Raw genomic sequence first — 15,197 nt, 5'->3', positions numbered from 1 at the left:
AAAATAGGAGTGCTTTCTATGCTTTCCAAGTTAAAGCACAGAATAAGGGAAGGAAGGTGGGTCCAGGAGGAAGTCAGTGTTTATGAGCTTTTTGCATACCTCCAGCTTACGCATGCTCTGTGCTTCCCGTGAGCTTTGTGGTCGAGACAGAAATAAACTGAGCTCCTCACAAAATGGCAGTTACTGCACCAGCTTCTTCTCTTGCCCTGCCCTGTCCCTCTTCCCACTGGGCTTAATTTTGAATTCAGCTCTTAATGACACATCTCTGGTTGTCTCCTTTTGATATTTTCTCCCTTTGCTATTTTCTAGGAGATGGATTGCATTGTCAACCAAATGCTGCATATTGCCCAGTACCTGGAGTGGGATCCCACAGAGCTGAGGCCTGTGAGTTTCTATAAGGATGGGGTGGCTTTGGAGTGAGCTTCTAAGAAGGGAGGGGGACACACTCAAGACATGAATGAGTGTTAACCCTGCAGGTGCTCCCAGACTCATCTTCTTATAGGCAGCTTCTTTGGAGTCCTGCACTTTACCTCCTACCTCTCTGATAGGAAAAATGTAGGCAGCAGGAAAACATGCAGACATAACTGAAATAACCGTGCTAATCTTTTCACCAGAACTAAAATGTTATAGCAGAAATTCATCAGTCAAAGAATTTAGAGAGAACTATAGAGATTTCTATTAGAAAGAATTGTAGAGATCTTCCTCAATCACCAGATAACATGAATTATAAGAATAATTACATTTGGGGGCTCCTCTGTGTCAGGTATTTTGTTATTCACTTTACATTCATTTTCTCTAATCCCTGCTACAGTGCCACAAACACAACAATATTATTTCCATTTTTACAGATAAGCAAACCAGAGCCCACAGAGTCAGGGCGACTGGCCCGAGGCCCAAGGGCAGAGCCAGACCTGGAAGCCTGGCCTCCTCACTCCCAGTCTGCTCTATTCACACTTAACAGGAGGGGAAAGGGGTAAAACACAAACCAGATAATGCAAGATGAACAAGACAGCAGAGGCAGAAGGCAGGTAGACATGTCGATGATGAAAATGGACAATGATTGCTCTTTGGATTCCACAGATATTGAAGGAGATGCTGCAAGGGATGGACTACGACCGGGACGGCTTTGTGTCTCTACAGGAATGGGTCCACGGAGGGATGACCACCATCCCATTGCTGGTCCTCCTGGGGATGGATGACTCTGTAAGTCAACAAGCTGGAGTTAAGAGATCTCTTGCCATTCAGGAACATTGGGCTTCATGTTAATATCAACATATCACTTTGGCTTCTGCTCCAGACTGCCCAACAGATGTGCCATGACCAGCCCCAAAGTCCTCTCTATTTACATTATTTTGTATCCATTAGTGCCTGAAGTATATTCATTTGACAGACATTTACTACATTATTGCTACTTTAAAAATACTGTTCTGCATGCTGTGAGGGAATACAGACACGTTATCTGCCTGCAAGAACCTTATACTCAACCAGGCAAAGGGCCACAAACTTCAAAGAAGAATTCTGTCTTTTCAACAAATTAGGTTTAAAAATGCTAAGAGAATTGGGGAAGGAAGGGTGAGAGGAAAGAACGAAGGGAGAGAGGAAAAAATACGGATCTGTTGTGGGGGTGGCTTCCATTAGTGGTATCTTATTTAATAATCAAAACAACCAGATAAGGTAAATATTTTTATCCCAATTTATACAGATGGAAAACTGAGGTTCTGACCCTAAGGAGCAAAAGGAGGAGTGAGGATTTGTCTCTGACACCAAAGATGTTGCACTTTGTAATATCCCACACATGAGAGTTAGGCCAGTGGGAAGAAACCTTGGAAGGTGTTGACTTGTCCCTGAAGAATGCATGAGATTTTGATGTCCCATTCTTGAGAATAAAGAGCAGGTGGCCTTAAAGACCTAGAGAGAGTTTATGGCTTGGAGAACAGCTTGATTAAAAACACAAATGAAAGAAAGTTCTGGGTGTGTTAGGCAAATCTCCCATTTGATCAGAGTAGGGCATATGTGTAAAGGCTTAATGTGAAACTGATTGTTATATATACCTTCATCTGACCCAGTTACTGTATTCTCTACCTATTTACCAAGTGAACTCACTTCCATACATGAGGTAGGGAAGACTAAAACTAGTAGAAGCACAAATGGTGACATTAAGCATTTACTAGTCACATCAGTTGTGTGACAACACTACTTTGAGATTACAGATCTCAAAGATTACACCTCTTTGAGACTATTCCATAGAGAGGAACAGGGCAGCAAGTGCAGCTGGGTGAGCCTCTAGCTGACCAAGTTGCCTATAATATCTTCATTTCATAGCTCTGCAATTCAGGACTAAAGCTGAGCCCCCATTTCTGAAACTCAAGAACTATGAATCTTGCAATCATTTCATAGCATGTCCAGTGCTTTCCAAGCTCTAAGGAGAAATCAAGGAACCAGGATCTACATGACCCCCTTCTTATTCCTTAGAACCCTAGAAAGTCAAGCTGGAAAAGATCTTTGTGGTCCCTGGTTGATCCCCTTTGTTTTACAAACTGAGACCCAGAGAAATGAAGGAACTTGCCCAAGGACATCCACCGAACTAGCACCAGAGATCATCCCCCTTACTCACTCACATCACGCCTCTCACCCAATGATCCCTTGCCAAGAAGCTTTATGTACAAGAACCCATGTGATCCAGGAACTGGAAGGGCTCAGATAAGTTAGATATGCTTTCTGCTGACTTTACTCACTTAAGATTATACTCAAGACAAAATGGAAGTTCTGTTCCAAAACACCATTTTTTTTCTCATTTAGGGAATAAAGATGGGACATTTTAGTTACAGGGAATCAATTACCATTTTCTGTTCTACTTTGGACTTGCTGAGGTTCAAAATACCACCAACTCTTTGCATGGAAAAGACCCGCTGTCTTGTGGCAGGAGGAAGGAGAGCCCATCTACTTCCTCAGCATTCTCCCAAGTGTCTCCCCTAAATGCTAGATCAGCCTTGTAGAAAACTCTCATTTATATCAGGAAAGTGGCCAATGCAAGTTTAGTTTTATTAATCAAGAGTTTTATGCACTTATTTTTAAATATGTACTTTAAAAGTTTTTAACACTTACTATTTGGGGTTTTGGAGAAAGCCCCCATCAATGTCTTAAAAGTCCATTGCTTCTTGGGCTTTTTCAAAACCCACATACAACCACTGAAAAGTCTGGGGAATCACTGAATGAGATATTTGCAAAACAGACTCTCTCCCAGGAAAATCGTAGCAGCAGCATAAAACCTGGTGAGCACGAGGAAGGCTACGCCCACATTCTGCAGCCACCATCATGTGGAAAGGAAAGAGCCACATGATGGTGCTATAACCCAAGCAGAAACGTTACTTTATCCCAAGTCACGGTCCATGCACTTCTTATATCCATAAAAATAGTAGCTGAGAAAGGGGGATGAGCTAACTGACTTAGCTACTAGAGGTGTTTTCAGATACATTGACAATCCTCTGGGCTCCACGAAGAAGTCTGCTGAAGAGTGCTATCATTTTCCTTCTACCCATACAGGAAAACCCTGGCTTGTGAGGTGGAGGAGCAGGATGGAAAGAGCATGGGCTCTGGCCAGCAAAAGACCCAAGTCTGACTACTCATTCAGTCCCTCATTATCTGTGTGGGCTTGGGCTAGTTACAGAACTTCTCCAAATCTCTGTTTCTCATTTCTAGAATGGGAACAAATCTACCTCCTTCCACGTCAACAAACACTTTTTAGTTTATTTTGTGTCTTCCAGCATCTGGAATGGAATAAGAATTTAATGAAAGTTTGAATTTACAATATGTCAGGCATTGAACTAGAAGCTTTACTTACATGATGTCATTTAATTCTTACAAAAAGCCCTTGAGGTAGATGTTGGTCAAACGAATAAATGAATGAATCAGTCTTTTGATGAATCATTATCAGTTTGTGAATGCATTTACTAAAGTGGAGACCGTTAGATAAGAGGGTTTTAATTCTATAAAACTCATGTCCTGGAAGAAGCAGGGTTTGAGGTAATGAGAAGAAAATAGCTTCTCTGGCCCAGAGGAGAAAGCCAGCATTTGGAAAAGAATGTGAGCTCCTCTGGAGATCATAACAGAAGCCTGGGCACAGGCTGAGGTCTGGTTGCAGTGACCAGCCCAAATGCATACGCACCCCAGAAGTAAGAATTACATTTGAGTCCCGCACATTGGACACTACATCCATGACCATCGATCCTCATCACCTTACCGTAGCTTTTACTGATCATGAAACCAGCCCACGAGTGTTACTCTTGTAATGGAGCCTATGAGAAATGTTCAGGGATATCACATGCAGGAGGGACATTCCTCAAGCTGTGCTGTGTTCCCCTGGGATGGGATGTGGGAGATGAGGGTGTGACTGTATGAGGCTTGGTGTACCTAGTAGATGCAGATGATTTCACTTCCGAACAAAGTCAGGAGGTGATGGTCTAACCCTTTCTCTGTCTGTCTTTTCACTATTTTTTCTGCATACCGAAAGTTGATAGGAGAAATACATTGTTTTTACTAAACTCTTTCATCTTGATTATCACACTAGTACATGCACACTGTAAAACATTTGGAACACACAGCAGAAAGTAGAAATCAGAGAATACAATAAATCCATATTGCTGCCAGCTATAGCCAACCTCTGTTAACAGGTTAATGCAATTACTTCCCATCAAAGATCTGTTATATAAAACTGAAATCATAACATATCATCGAAATGGCATTCTGTTTTTTCGCTTAACATTGTATCATGAGCACATTCCCATGCCATTAGATAGTCTTATAAATATCTTTTTGATTGCCACCTAACATTACATCAGACGGATGTACTATCATTAGCCTTTTGGTAATTATGAGACCTTTAGGATATTTCCAGCTTTTCATTATTTTAAATAATGCTGGGTTAAGCATCTGGCAGGGCACAAAAAGGCTCATCTGCCTTTTAAAAATTATTTCTTTAGGATAAAGTCGAAAAGGAGATATTGGTAAGTCAAAGGTTGTAAACATTTAAAGGAGATAGATAGATGATAGATAATAGATAGATAGATAGATAGATAGATAGATAGATAGATAGATAGATAGATGATAGATCAGATTGTTGTTCAGTTTATGCTTCTGCCAGCCATGCGGGAGAGGATTTATTTTATCCCACACACACATGCTTCCATTCAGATGTTTCTTGCTTTTAATATTTGCTAATTTTTAAAACACACACACAAAAATTTTGTTTTTATTTGTATTTAAAACAGTAAAAAATATCAATAACTCATCTTCTAAATGAGATGAAAAGGAAGAACATGCAAGAGGCAGCCCCTGGCTTCCTCCATCTCAGGGCAGCCAGCTTGGGGTCTCACCTCCTATTACCCCTGCAGGGCTCCAAGGGGGATGGGCGGCACGCCTGGACCATGAAGCACTTCAAGAAACCAACCTACTGCAACTTCTGCCATATCATGCTCATGGGCGTCCGCAAGCAAGGCCTGTGCTGCACTTGTGAGTAAATTTCCTTCAAACCTCTTCCCCCCAAGCACTATCTTGCTCTGCGCATGGTTGGTTGATCCATTGCAGAGAAAATGTTGGTATTTCTGCTTCCCAGCTTGAGGGACCACCCATATTGTCCCAACAGAAGGAATAAAGCGAGGCCTTCATGTCCTGTTTTTTCCTACCCAAGTCCGACGGACAGGTCTTGGACTATTTATTATTGCAGGCTTTTTATGAGCCACTGACCCCCTAGAAGAAATTATTAAAGTCCACAAATAATTTAAAATTTCTCATACTACTTTTAGTTGGGTTTTCTAGTCAATATTTATTCTGGGTATGTTCAGAGGAAACTTATTTTTTAAAAATTAATAAGCATTTGGGGCCAAGTACGGTGGCTCACACCTGAAATCCCAGCACTTTGGGAGGCAGAAGCAGGTGGATTGCTTGAGGCTAGTAGTTTAAGACCGGCCCTGCCAACATGGAGAAACCTTGTCCCTACTAAAAATACTAAGGTGCTGGAAAGGATGTGGAGAAATAGGAACACTTTTACACTGTTGGTGGGACTGTAAACTAGTTCAACCATTGTGGAAGACAGTGTGGCAATTCCTCAGGGATCTAGAACTAGAAATACCATTTGACCCAGCCATCCCACTACTGGGTATATACCCAAAGGATTATAAATCATGCTGCTATAAAGACATATGCACACGTATGTTTATTGTGGCACTATTCACAACAGCAAAGACTTGGAACCAACCCAAATGTCCATCAATGATAGATTGCATTAAGAAAATGTGGCACATATATACCATAGAATACTATGCAGCCATAAAAAAGGATGAGTTCATGTCCTTTGTAGGGACATGGATGAAGCTGGAAACCATCATTCTGAGCAAACTATTGCAAGATCATAAAACCAAACACCGCATGTTCTCACTCATAGGTGGGAATTGGACAATGAGAACACTTGGACACAGAGTGGGGAACATCACACACTGGGGCCTGTTGTGGGGTGGGGGGAGGGGGGAGGGATAGCATTAGGAGATATACCTAATGTAAATGATGAGTTAATGGGTGTAGCACACCAACGTGGCACATGTATACATATGTAACAAACCTGCACATTGTGCACATGTACCCTAGAACTTAATGTATAATAAAAAATAAAAATAAAAAAATAAAAAATAAAAATACTAAAAAAAAATTAGCTGGGCATGGTGGCATGCGCCTGTAATCCCAGCTACTCAGGAGGCTGAGGTGGGAGGATCACTGGAGCCCAGGAGGCATAGGTTGCGGTGAGCTGAGATTGCACCACTGCACTCCAGCTTGGATGATAGAGCGAAACCCTGTCTCAAAAACAAAAAACAAACAAACAAAAAAGCATTTTACATTCTGTAAATGCAATAGGAATTAAAACTCTACAGTTGTTTCACTTTTTAATTCCTTTAGTAAAGTCAGAGTGGAAAGGTGGAAAAAACTACAAGTGGTAGAGGAAAAAGCAGACAGGAAGACTGGAAAGGGAGACAGGAAAAGGAGATGGGGGAAAAGAGTGATAAGGAGTAGGAAAGAAGGGGACACAGGGAGCAGGAGGAGAAGGCAGAGGGGCTGCGGCAAGAAGGCATGGCAGGCACCGGAATATGTGGGTGCACAGAGCCCTGCCGCCTGCCCCATGATGTGGACAGCAACACTCAGCCTGAACCCACCAGACACCGGGGAGCTGCTGCGGCAGGGAGGCCCGCTGGCTGTGCTCCAGGTTGAAGTGCTTTATCCAACATGCACGTGTGAATTAGGCAGCAAGTGACCTCAGCCATAGACGTCGCCTTGGCAGAGCTGGGCCCGCTGTCCACAAAGACCAAGCATCAACAGGCTAAAGAAGGGGTCCGCCAGGCCTGGCGCGGTGATTCACGCCTGTAATCCCAGCACTTTGGGAGGCCAAGATGGGTGGATCACGAGGTCAGGAGATCAAGATCATCTTGGCCAACATGGTGAAACCCCATCCCTACTAAAAATACAAAAATTAGCTGGGCATGGTGGCGCATGCTTGTAATCCCAGCTACTCAGGAGGCTGAGGCAGGAAAATCACTTGAACCAGGGAGTCGGAGGTTGCAGTGAGCCGAGATTGCGTCACTGCACTCCAGCCTGGTGAGAGGGTGAGATTCTATCTCAAAAAAAAAAAAGGGGTACAACAGTCTCCCCAGCGCCAGTTCAAACCCAGCTCTTACCCACATTTTATAGATCAATCTCATTCCCATTAAGTTCTAGGCCCATGGGCCTCTGCTGTTCACATAATGGTAGTAAAAACAACAGCAATAATGTGTGGAATAGCTACTCTGACCCAGACACATGATGCTTTACACAAACTATCTCATGTACTACTGCAACAATCCCTGCAAAGAGAAAGAGAAAGAGAGGCCATTTTCTTCCCTTTTTACAGAAAACCCTGAATTTCAGAGAGGTAAAACAATTTACCCAAGGTCATGTGGATTGTCACGGGGGCCTGCCTAGCCTTCAAAAGCCCTGGCCTTGGCCAGGTGCGGTGGCTTACGCCAGCACTTAGGGAGGCTGAGGCGGGTGGATCACCTGAGGTCAGGAGTTCGAGACCAGCCTGGCTAACATGGTGAAACCCCATTTCTACTAAAAATACAAAAAATTAGCGGGGCGTGGTGGTGCATGCCTGTAACGCCTGTAATCCCAGCTACTCGGGAGGCTGAGGCAGGAGAATCGCTTGAACCCGGGAGGCAGAGGTTGCAGTGAGCCGAGATCACACCATTGCACTCCAGCTTGGGCAACAAGAGCGAAACACCATGTCAAAACAAAAAAAGCCCTGGCCTTTCTATTCATTTTCCAATGTCCCGGGCATGCAATACAGTGGCACTGGCATAGCCAGGAGGATGATGCCGCACACTCCCCTTCAGCAAAAAGCGCCTTTCTGGGGATGTGTTCCTGCTGTGTTCATTGCCTGCAGAGGAAGGCAGTGAAGCAGGTGGAGGTGCAGCCGCAGCAGATAAGCAGGGTCTCTGTCCTCCAAGAACAATTAGAGACTGTTTTGAATTTCCGTTAGACAAGACCAGCCCCATGTGTCCCCTGCCCCTCACCAGCCACCCAAAGGGAGGTAAAGACCTTGGCTAGGGTGGGAGGGCGGCTGGGCCTCTCCTACGTGGCTATTCACAAGCACCTGCCTTGACTTTTTTTCTTTTCAGACTGTAAATACACTGTCCACGAACGCTGTGTTTCCAAAAACATTCCTGGTTGTGTCAAAACGTACTCAAAAGCCAAAAGGAGTGGTGAGGTTGGTGACATCTACTGCCTTGTTCTACTGCATGCCTCATCCAGGAAACATGTCCATCAACATGGATTCCTGGGCAGGAAGGGGCACTGGGAGCTTCATCCAGTCCCTTCTCTGCCTTGAGGACCACCTGTAAACCATCCCGTTCATCCATCCATCCATTCAGCACCTTCCTGGTACCCGCTATGTGCCAGGCTCCATGCTAGGGGGTACACAGGTTGTAAGAGATGCTCCCCATCCTGCTCAAGAACTATGCTGTCTAGAAGGAGAGACAGGCATGTAAGCAAAGAACAGAATAGTGAGATGTGTGCTACAGTAACACAGCTGTGTGGAAGGTACAGTGGAAGCACGGGGCAAGTTGCACAAAGGAGCTGGCATTGCAGTTGTGTCTTGAACACAAATTGGGAGGACTTCATGAGGCATCGAGGAGGACCAGACTCTCCAGGCAGAGGAAGCCTCATGTGTAAAGGCATGAGACATGGCTTATTCCGGGATTCATACTTAGTTTGGCATAGCTGGGGCAGAGGATGCTTAAAGGGAAGTGGCAGGAGATGCACTCAGAAAGTGGTGAGATCTGGCCTGAAGCAGGTCTTATGAGGCCAGCTGAGTGAGAAAGGTGTTTTCTGTGCAGCCGGGGGCCACTGAAGAGCTTCAAGCACATAAAGATGTGATCGAGTTTGTGAATTAGGTTAATAGCTCTGAGTGTGATGTGGGAGAGAAATCAGGGGAGGGAAACTCTTCCAATACTTGAAGCAAAAGGCAGTACTGCGCTGAGGGCCCGACTGGGGTGGGATCCACACTCACTGCTCTAGGATGGTCCTGTGCTGAGGGTCCCCCAGGCCATGCTGGTTATTGGGTATTTTGACTGTCACACTGGCTAAAGGAGAGAAAATGAAGGGAGAGCTTGAGAGGTAATTTGGAAGTACCACCACTAGGACCAGGACATGGTGATGGGGATGCGGAGGATGAGAGAAGGGAAAAGGTAGGGAATGGCTCCCAGGTTTCTAACTCGGCCATTGGGTGATGCCATTCTCCAAGTCTGGAAATAGACTTACCTTAAAATTAGCAGGGGAAGGGCACGTTGCCTTCCTGAAAAGGGAAGATTACACGGAGGAGTGTGAGTCAGGAGACAGTTAGCCGTGAGAGTGGTACCCAGCCCTCCTGCAGAAGGACTCCTGGTAGAGAAAGGCATCTCCTAGAATTTGTGTGCATGCCCCATGGACACTGCATGGTCTCTCATCCACGCCTTCTGCACCACCCTATGCACACCCTGCTCCATGTCCATGCCTTTCACCGGGACACATGGTGTACCTGCTGGACGCAGGCCCTAAGCCTGCACTCTGGCCACCTGTCACACAGAGAACAGAGTGAGGCCAATGAGGGGCCGGCAGGGCACACTCACAAACTTCTCAGCCTGCAGGAGCAACCCAGTCTTTCACCATCTCCTCAGATCCCAAAGAGAATGGGTAAGGCGATGTGGTGTTGGGGAAACAGCCCTGGACTTGGGGTCAGAAAACCTGGCTAGGAAACCCTACTTGGCCGCTTACCAGCCTTGGAACCTAGGGCCAGTCACTTAACCTCTCTGAAACTTTCATTTTTTCCTCTGCAAAATGGAAATAATAATCTCAGAGCAAATTCAATTGTGGCCATGTAGATGATAGATTAATTAGCAAACCGAGTTCTTTACACCCTCAGAAGTGCAAGGCACAAGGTGATAAGGTACCAACCAAACGTGACACATCTTCCAGAGCAATAATTTTGCCAAAAACATTCTTAGGGGAGGCCTTAAGCAACTTAATTGTTAAGTAATTTGAAACATTTATTCTTGGACCAAGTGCAGTCACTCACACCTGTAATCCCAGAACTTTAGGAGGCTGACAAGGGCCAATAGCTTGAGCCCAGGAGTTTGAGACCAGCCGGGGCAACATGGTGAGATCCTGTCTTTACAAAAAGAAAATACAAAAATTAGCCTGGCGTGGTGGCATGTGCCTGTAGTCCCAGCTACTTGGGCGGCTGGGCTGGGAGGATCGCTTGAACCTGGAGGATCGAGGCTGCAGTGAGTTGTGATCATGCCACTGCACTCCAGCCTGGGCAACAGAGTGAGACTGTCTCAAAAAAACACATTTATTCTTATTTAATACAAACCTGGACAGAATCACGCAGATATTTCCTGGGTTTTTAATACCGTGCTTGTGGTTAGTCACTTCAGGATATGTCCCCCACCTTCTCCCAGAGTCCATATCCACTTCCTTCTGTTATTTGTGGCACCGTGGTGAAAATTTTTGAGTGAGAATTTTGGTGAGAATTCCAGGGGGAGAGAACTGAGGGTTCAGCCTCCCAGACAGTGGGGCTACTAGCCAGCTGCTCTTGCTTTAGCCGCACTGACACACACATACAAAAACAATCCCACTATTCCCACCTGTTTCCAAGTGCCTAGCCTGCCCTGGTGGTCTTTCCTGGTCACGGAGCAGATACAACCAGCTCCCCAGGAAACAGGTGTGAAAAGCACCCATGGACCCTCACTAACTTCTTTGGACTTTTCTCTAACTTCCTTCTAGAGTGCTTTTTAGTCTCGGCTTCACGTTATAATCACCCAGAGTGCTGTAAAACATATTAATCATGTGCCCCACCCTCAAAGACTCTCATTTATTTGGTCTGGAGTGTCGGCTGGGCATCAGGACGTCTAAAAGCTCCCCCAGGTGCTTCTAATGGGCAGCTACAGCTGAGGAAGGAGAAGGGCGTTACCCAATTGTGGGTACTCCCAAAGGGCCAGGACTGTACCAGGGAGGCCCTTCAAAACGTGCTATCTCATTGCATTGCCCCAGTAACCCCAGAGGTGGGACTTCTTATACCAATTCCCACAGGTCAGGGACCTGAGACTCAGAGAGGTCTAAGAACTGGCCAAAGGCCACCACTTCCAAGGGACTCCAGCCAGTTTTGTCTGTGGCCTACCCAAGCCCTCCAGAGTTCCTCTGCACCACGCTGCCTTCCAGAAGAGGGCGCATACAAATACATCACTCTGCAAGGCGTTCTGCAAGACAAACAGATGGACTGCCAGACAAGATGCTGCTCAGAGGCCTGCCTGCCAGGGCGATTGAGCTGTTCAAAATGTGGCAAAGCGAGCTTTTAATCTACTTTGATTCGCATAATGGCGGTTAGGCAGGGAGGAACCACATCGTGCCATTAGGCAAGCCACCCAACATCCAATAAGCATCCTCTAAATAGGAAACAGTCCCTCTGGCTCCCCCGCGTCCCCTCCCAGATCCTTCTCCTCCAGCCCAGGGCCCCGGGGACATGGTTCTGCCGTTTTCCCTGGCATCGTTCGCTTCCCTCCCGCAGGTGATGCAGCACGCATGGGTGGAAGGGAACTCCTCCGTCAAGTGTGACCGGTGCCACAAAAGTATCAAGTGCTACCAGAGTGTCACCGCGCGGCACTGCGTGTGGTGCCGGATGATGGTGGGTTGGCGCCCAGGGCGGCCCTGCTTCTTTTCAACGTTTTTTTGCCCAAGCTGCAGCCCAGGAGCAGTGAATATCCGGCCAGAGGGCATGAGCAAAGCCAGGGGAGCGAGGCTAGGAGGACCCCACAGCGCCTATTCAATGCCCTCAGCCTAACGATGCTCCAGTGAATTACCAAGCTGCCCAGAGAGAGGGCACCCCCGAACCAGGGGAGTGAGGACTGCTGAAGAAGAAGCTGGCCAGTCCACTGTCTGTGTGGCCTGGCAGCTGGGATCAGCAGGCCCGACTATGAACTTCTTTTACCTGGCTATCACCTAGGGCCGGGGACACTGACAGAGTGGGAGAAAAATTGGACAACAGGAGCATCATAGGAGGGGGTGCCTGCCCTGAAGGCACATTCCTCAGAGCAGCCCCACTGCCTGGGCCAAAGGTTTGGACCTGCTGCCACCAGCCACAGCACATGCTAGAGTCCACAGCCCCACTAGACACCCAGAATGCCACTGGCAGCCACTGAGCTGGCCAACCTGCCTGTCAAAACTCACTGCCAGCTCTTGTCCTTCTCCCCAGGTATCAGCCTCAAAATGTAGGTTTCTCCAAACCAGACTGCAGAACTCTCAAAATACAAAGGTTGAATCACAAGGTTTACTCTCAGCCATCCATGAATTTGTTCATCAAGATCTCCCTCCTCCCAGAGTCTCAGGGCCTGGAGAGCACATATCTAAGGGGGCTCTGGAATCAACATGGGGTGCCACACTGAAGGGTCACAGGCCGGCTCATGACCGTGTCGCTTCAGTAGCCATGAGCGGCTCTTGGCCTCTTTGCTCAGCCCACGGCAGACTTTGCACCCTTAACCACACACACACATGTGCACACACACACACACGGCAATACTGTCAAAGCCAGCAGTGCATCAGGATTTGGGGGAGCACTAGACAGCTCACCTCTCCCCCAAACCTCTCCACCTTCATGTTTGATGTTTCTTTGCTCACTTTCACTCACTCTCTTTTTCATTTCTCCCCCCAGTTTCACCGCAAATGTGAATTATCAACGTTGTGTGATGGTGGGGAACTCAGAGACCACATCTTACTGCCCACCTCTATATGCCCCATCACCCGGGTAAGTGCTCCTGCCCTGGCGAGGGCTGTAGCTTCTCCGGGTTCTGGTTTCAGATGTAGGCAGCTTTCAGACATTCACATCCTTCCCAGGGCTTCCCTGACAACTCTTTGGGTTTGTGTTTTCTTTTCTTTCTTTTTTTACTGTTATTTTAGGTTAGAGAGTACATGGGAGGGTTTGTTACATAGGCAGACACGTCTTGCGGGAGTTTGTTGTGCAGATTATTTTATCACCTGGGTTTTTAGCCCAGTGCCCAGTTGTTAATCTTTTCTGCTCCTCTCTGTTGGGTTTGTGCTTTCAGTATGTGCTTGAAAGAGGTCAGCGCTGCACAGATCAGATTTTGAGAGAAAACTTCTCTGACTAAACTGTTTCCAATTGCTGGCCACCCCGAGTGCCCTGAAATGACCCAGCAAGGAAAGCACATTTGTTCTAAGCCTTTTGCAGGCAGAACACAGCACAAGGAACCTCAGTCACCACCTATGCATGGCCAGGCTCCCAACCTCCCTCATCTCTGTCAATCTCCCTGCCACATCCAAACCGTATCTCCCTCTACTTCCTGAGTTTCCACTTGGGTTTCTCAGCCTGATTTGGAAATGAAAGCAGCAAAATTAAGCTCCTTTACCCCCACCTGACACGTTGTTGCCTGTGTTGAAGACTCCTCTTTCAAACAAGCATCAAACACTTAATTTTGCCATCTTCCCATCTTTAAAATGTTGCAAGTCCCACCCATTCCTCACATCTCACTCTGTACTTGACCAGCTACTTCTTTCTCATTAAAAACCTGAGAAAAAGGCCAGCCACGGTGGCTCATGCCTGTAATCCCAGCACTTTGGGAGGCTGAGGCAGGCGGATCACCTGAGGTCAGGAGTTTTAGATCAGCCTGGCCACATGGTGAAACCCCATCTCTACTAAAAATACAAAAATTAGCCAGGCGTGGTAGTGGGCACCTGTAATCCCAGCTACTGGGGAGGCTGAGGCAGGATAATTGCTTGAACCTGGGAGGTGGAGGTTGCAGTGAGCCAAGATCACACCACTGCACTCCAGCCTGGGTGACAGAGTGAGACTCTGTCTCAAAAATAAAAATAAAAAACCCTGAAAAATACCAACACGTTGGAAAATCATTTAGCAATATTTACTGCATTGGAAATATACAAACTCCATAACTCAAAAATTCTCCTCCAGTGCATCTACCTGGAAAATACAAGCATTTATTCCACCAAAAGACATGCACAAGAATGCTCATAGCAGCTTTATTCATAACAGTTAAAAACTGGAAACAAGCTAAATGACCATTAACAGGAGAATAGATGAATAAATTGAGGCATATCGGCATCTGGCATTCATAGAATGGGAAACTACATTGCAATGGAAAAGAACAAACTATGCATAGAGTAAAAACATGGAGAATCTCAAAAACATAATGCTGAACCAAAGAAGCTAGACTCGAAAAGATATGCTCTATGAATCCATTATATGAAATTCAAAAGCCAGGCAAAACCCGTGTGGTATCAGGAGTCACAACAGGGTTACGCTTGAAGAGGTAGTAGTTACGAGGCCATCCCCATATACAAAATTCATCAAGCTGTACAATTTAGATTTGAGCATTTTACTATATGTGAGAAAACCTTAATAAAATAAACATTAGAAAAACAAACAAAACCAAGAAAAATGACAATATCATATCATTAGATAGTGCTCAGCAGAAAAGCCAAGTCTACGGCCAGGCACAGTGGCTTACACCTGTAATCCCAGCACTTTGGGAGGCTGAGGCCAGCAGATCACGAGGTCAAGGGATCGAGATCATCCTGGCCAACATGGTGAAACCCCATCTCTACTAAAAATACAT

The 15,197-nt window shown here is 46.1% G+C and overlaps 1 protein-coding gene across 10 annotated transcripts in view; it reads left to right on the top strand.

Annotated features, from left to right (window-relative positions):
- Positions 1–15,197, top strand: part of DGKG (diacylglycerol kinase gamma) — a 228,162-nt gene that overhangs the window by 80,863 nt on the left and 132,102 nt on the right. For 7 of the 10 annotated variants that reach the window (XR_004670872.3, XR_004670871.3, XR_008624956.2 and 4 more), the window contains 6 exons: positions 310–384; positions 1,081–1,203; positions 5,391–5,508; positions 8,697–8,785; positions 12,122–12,238; positions 13,262–13,354. Coding sequence is in view for 7 of the 10 variants with exons in the window: in XM_055110769.2 (XP_054966744.1) it covers positions 310–384; positions 1,081–1,203; positions 5,391–5,508; positions 8,697–8,785; positions 12,122–12,238; positions 13,262–13,354 (615 nt within the window). In the remaining 3 variants the exon portion in view is untranslated. The remainder of the gene's footprint in view (positions 1–309; positions 385–1,080; positions 1,204–5,390; positions 5,509–8,696; positions 8,786–12,121; positions 12,239–13,261; positions 13,355–15,197) is intronic. The other 3 variants (XM_055110770.2, XM_008955674.5, XM_003806621.6) reach the window with 1 other exon arrangement.

Source organism: Pan paniscus, chromosome 2, assembly GCF_029289425.2.
Source record: "Pan paniscus chromosome 2, NHGRI_mPanPan1-v2.0_pri, whole genome shotgun sequence".
Classification (NCBI taxonomy): domain Eukaryota; kingdom Metazoa; phylum Chordata; class Mammalia; order Primates; family Hominidae; genus Pan; species Pan paniscus.
This window is presented reverse-complemented; position numbering and strand designations above follow the sequence as displayed.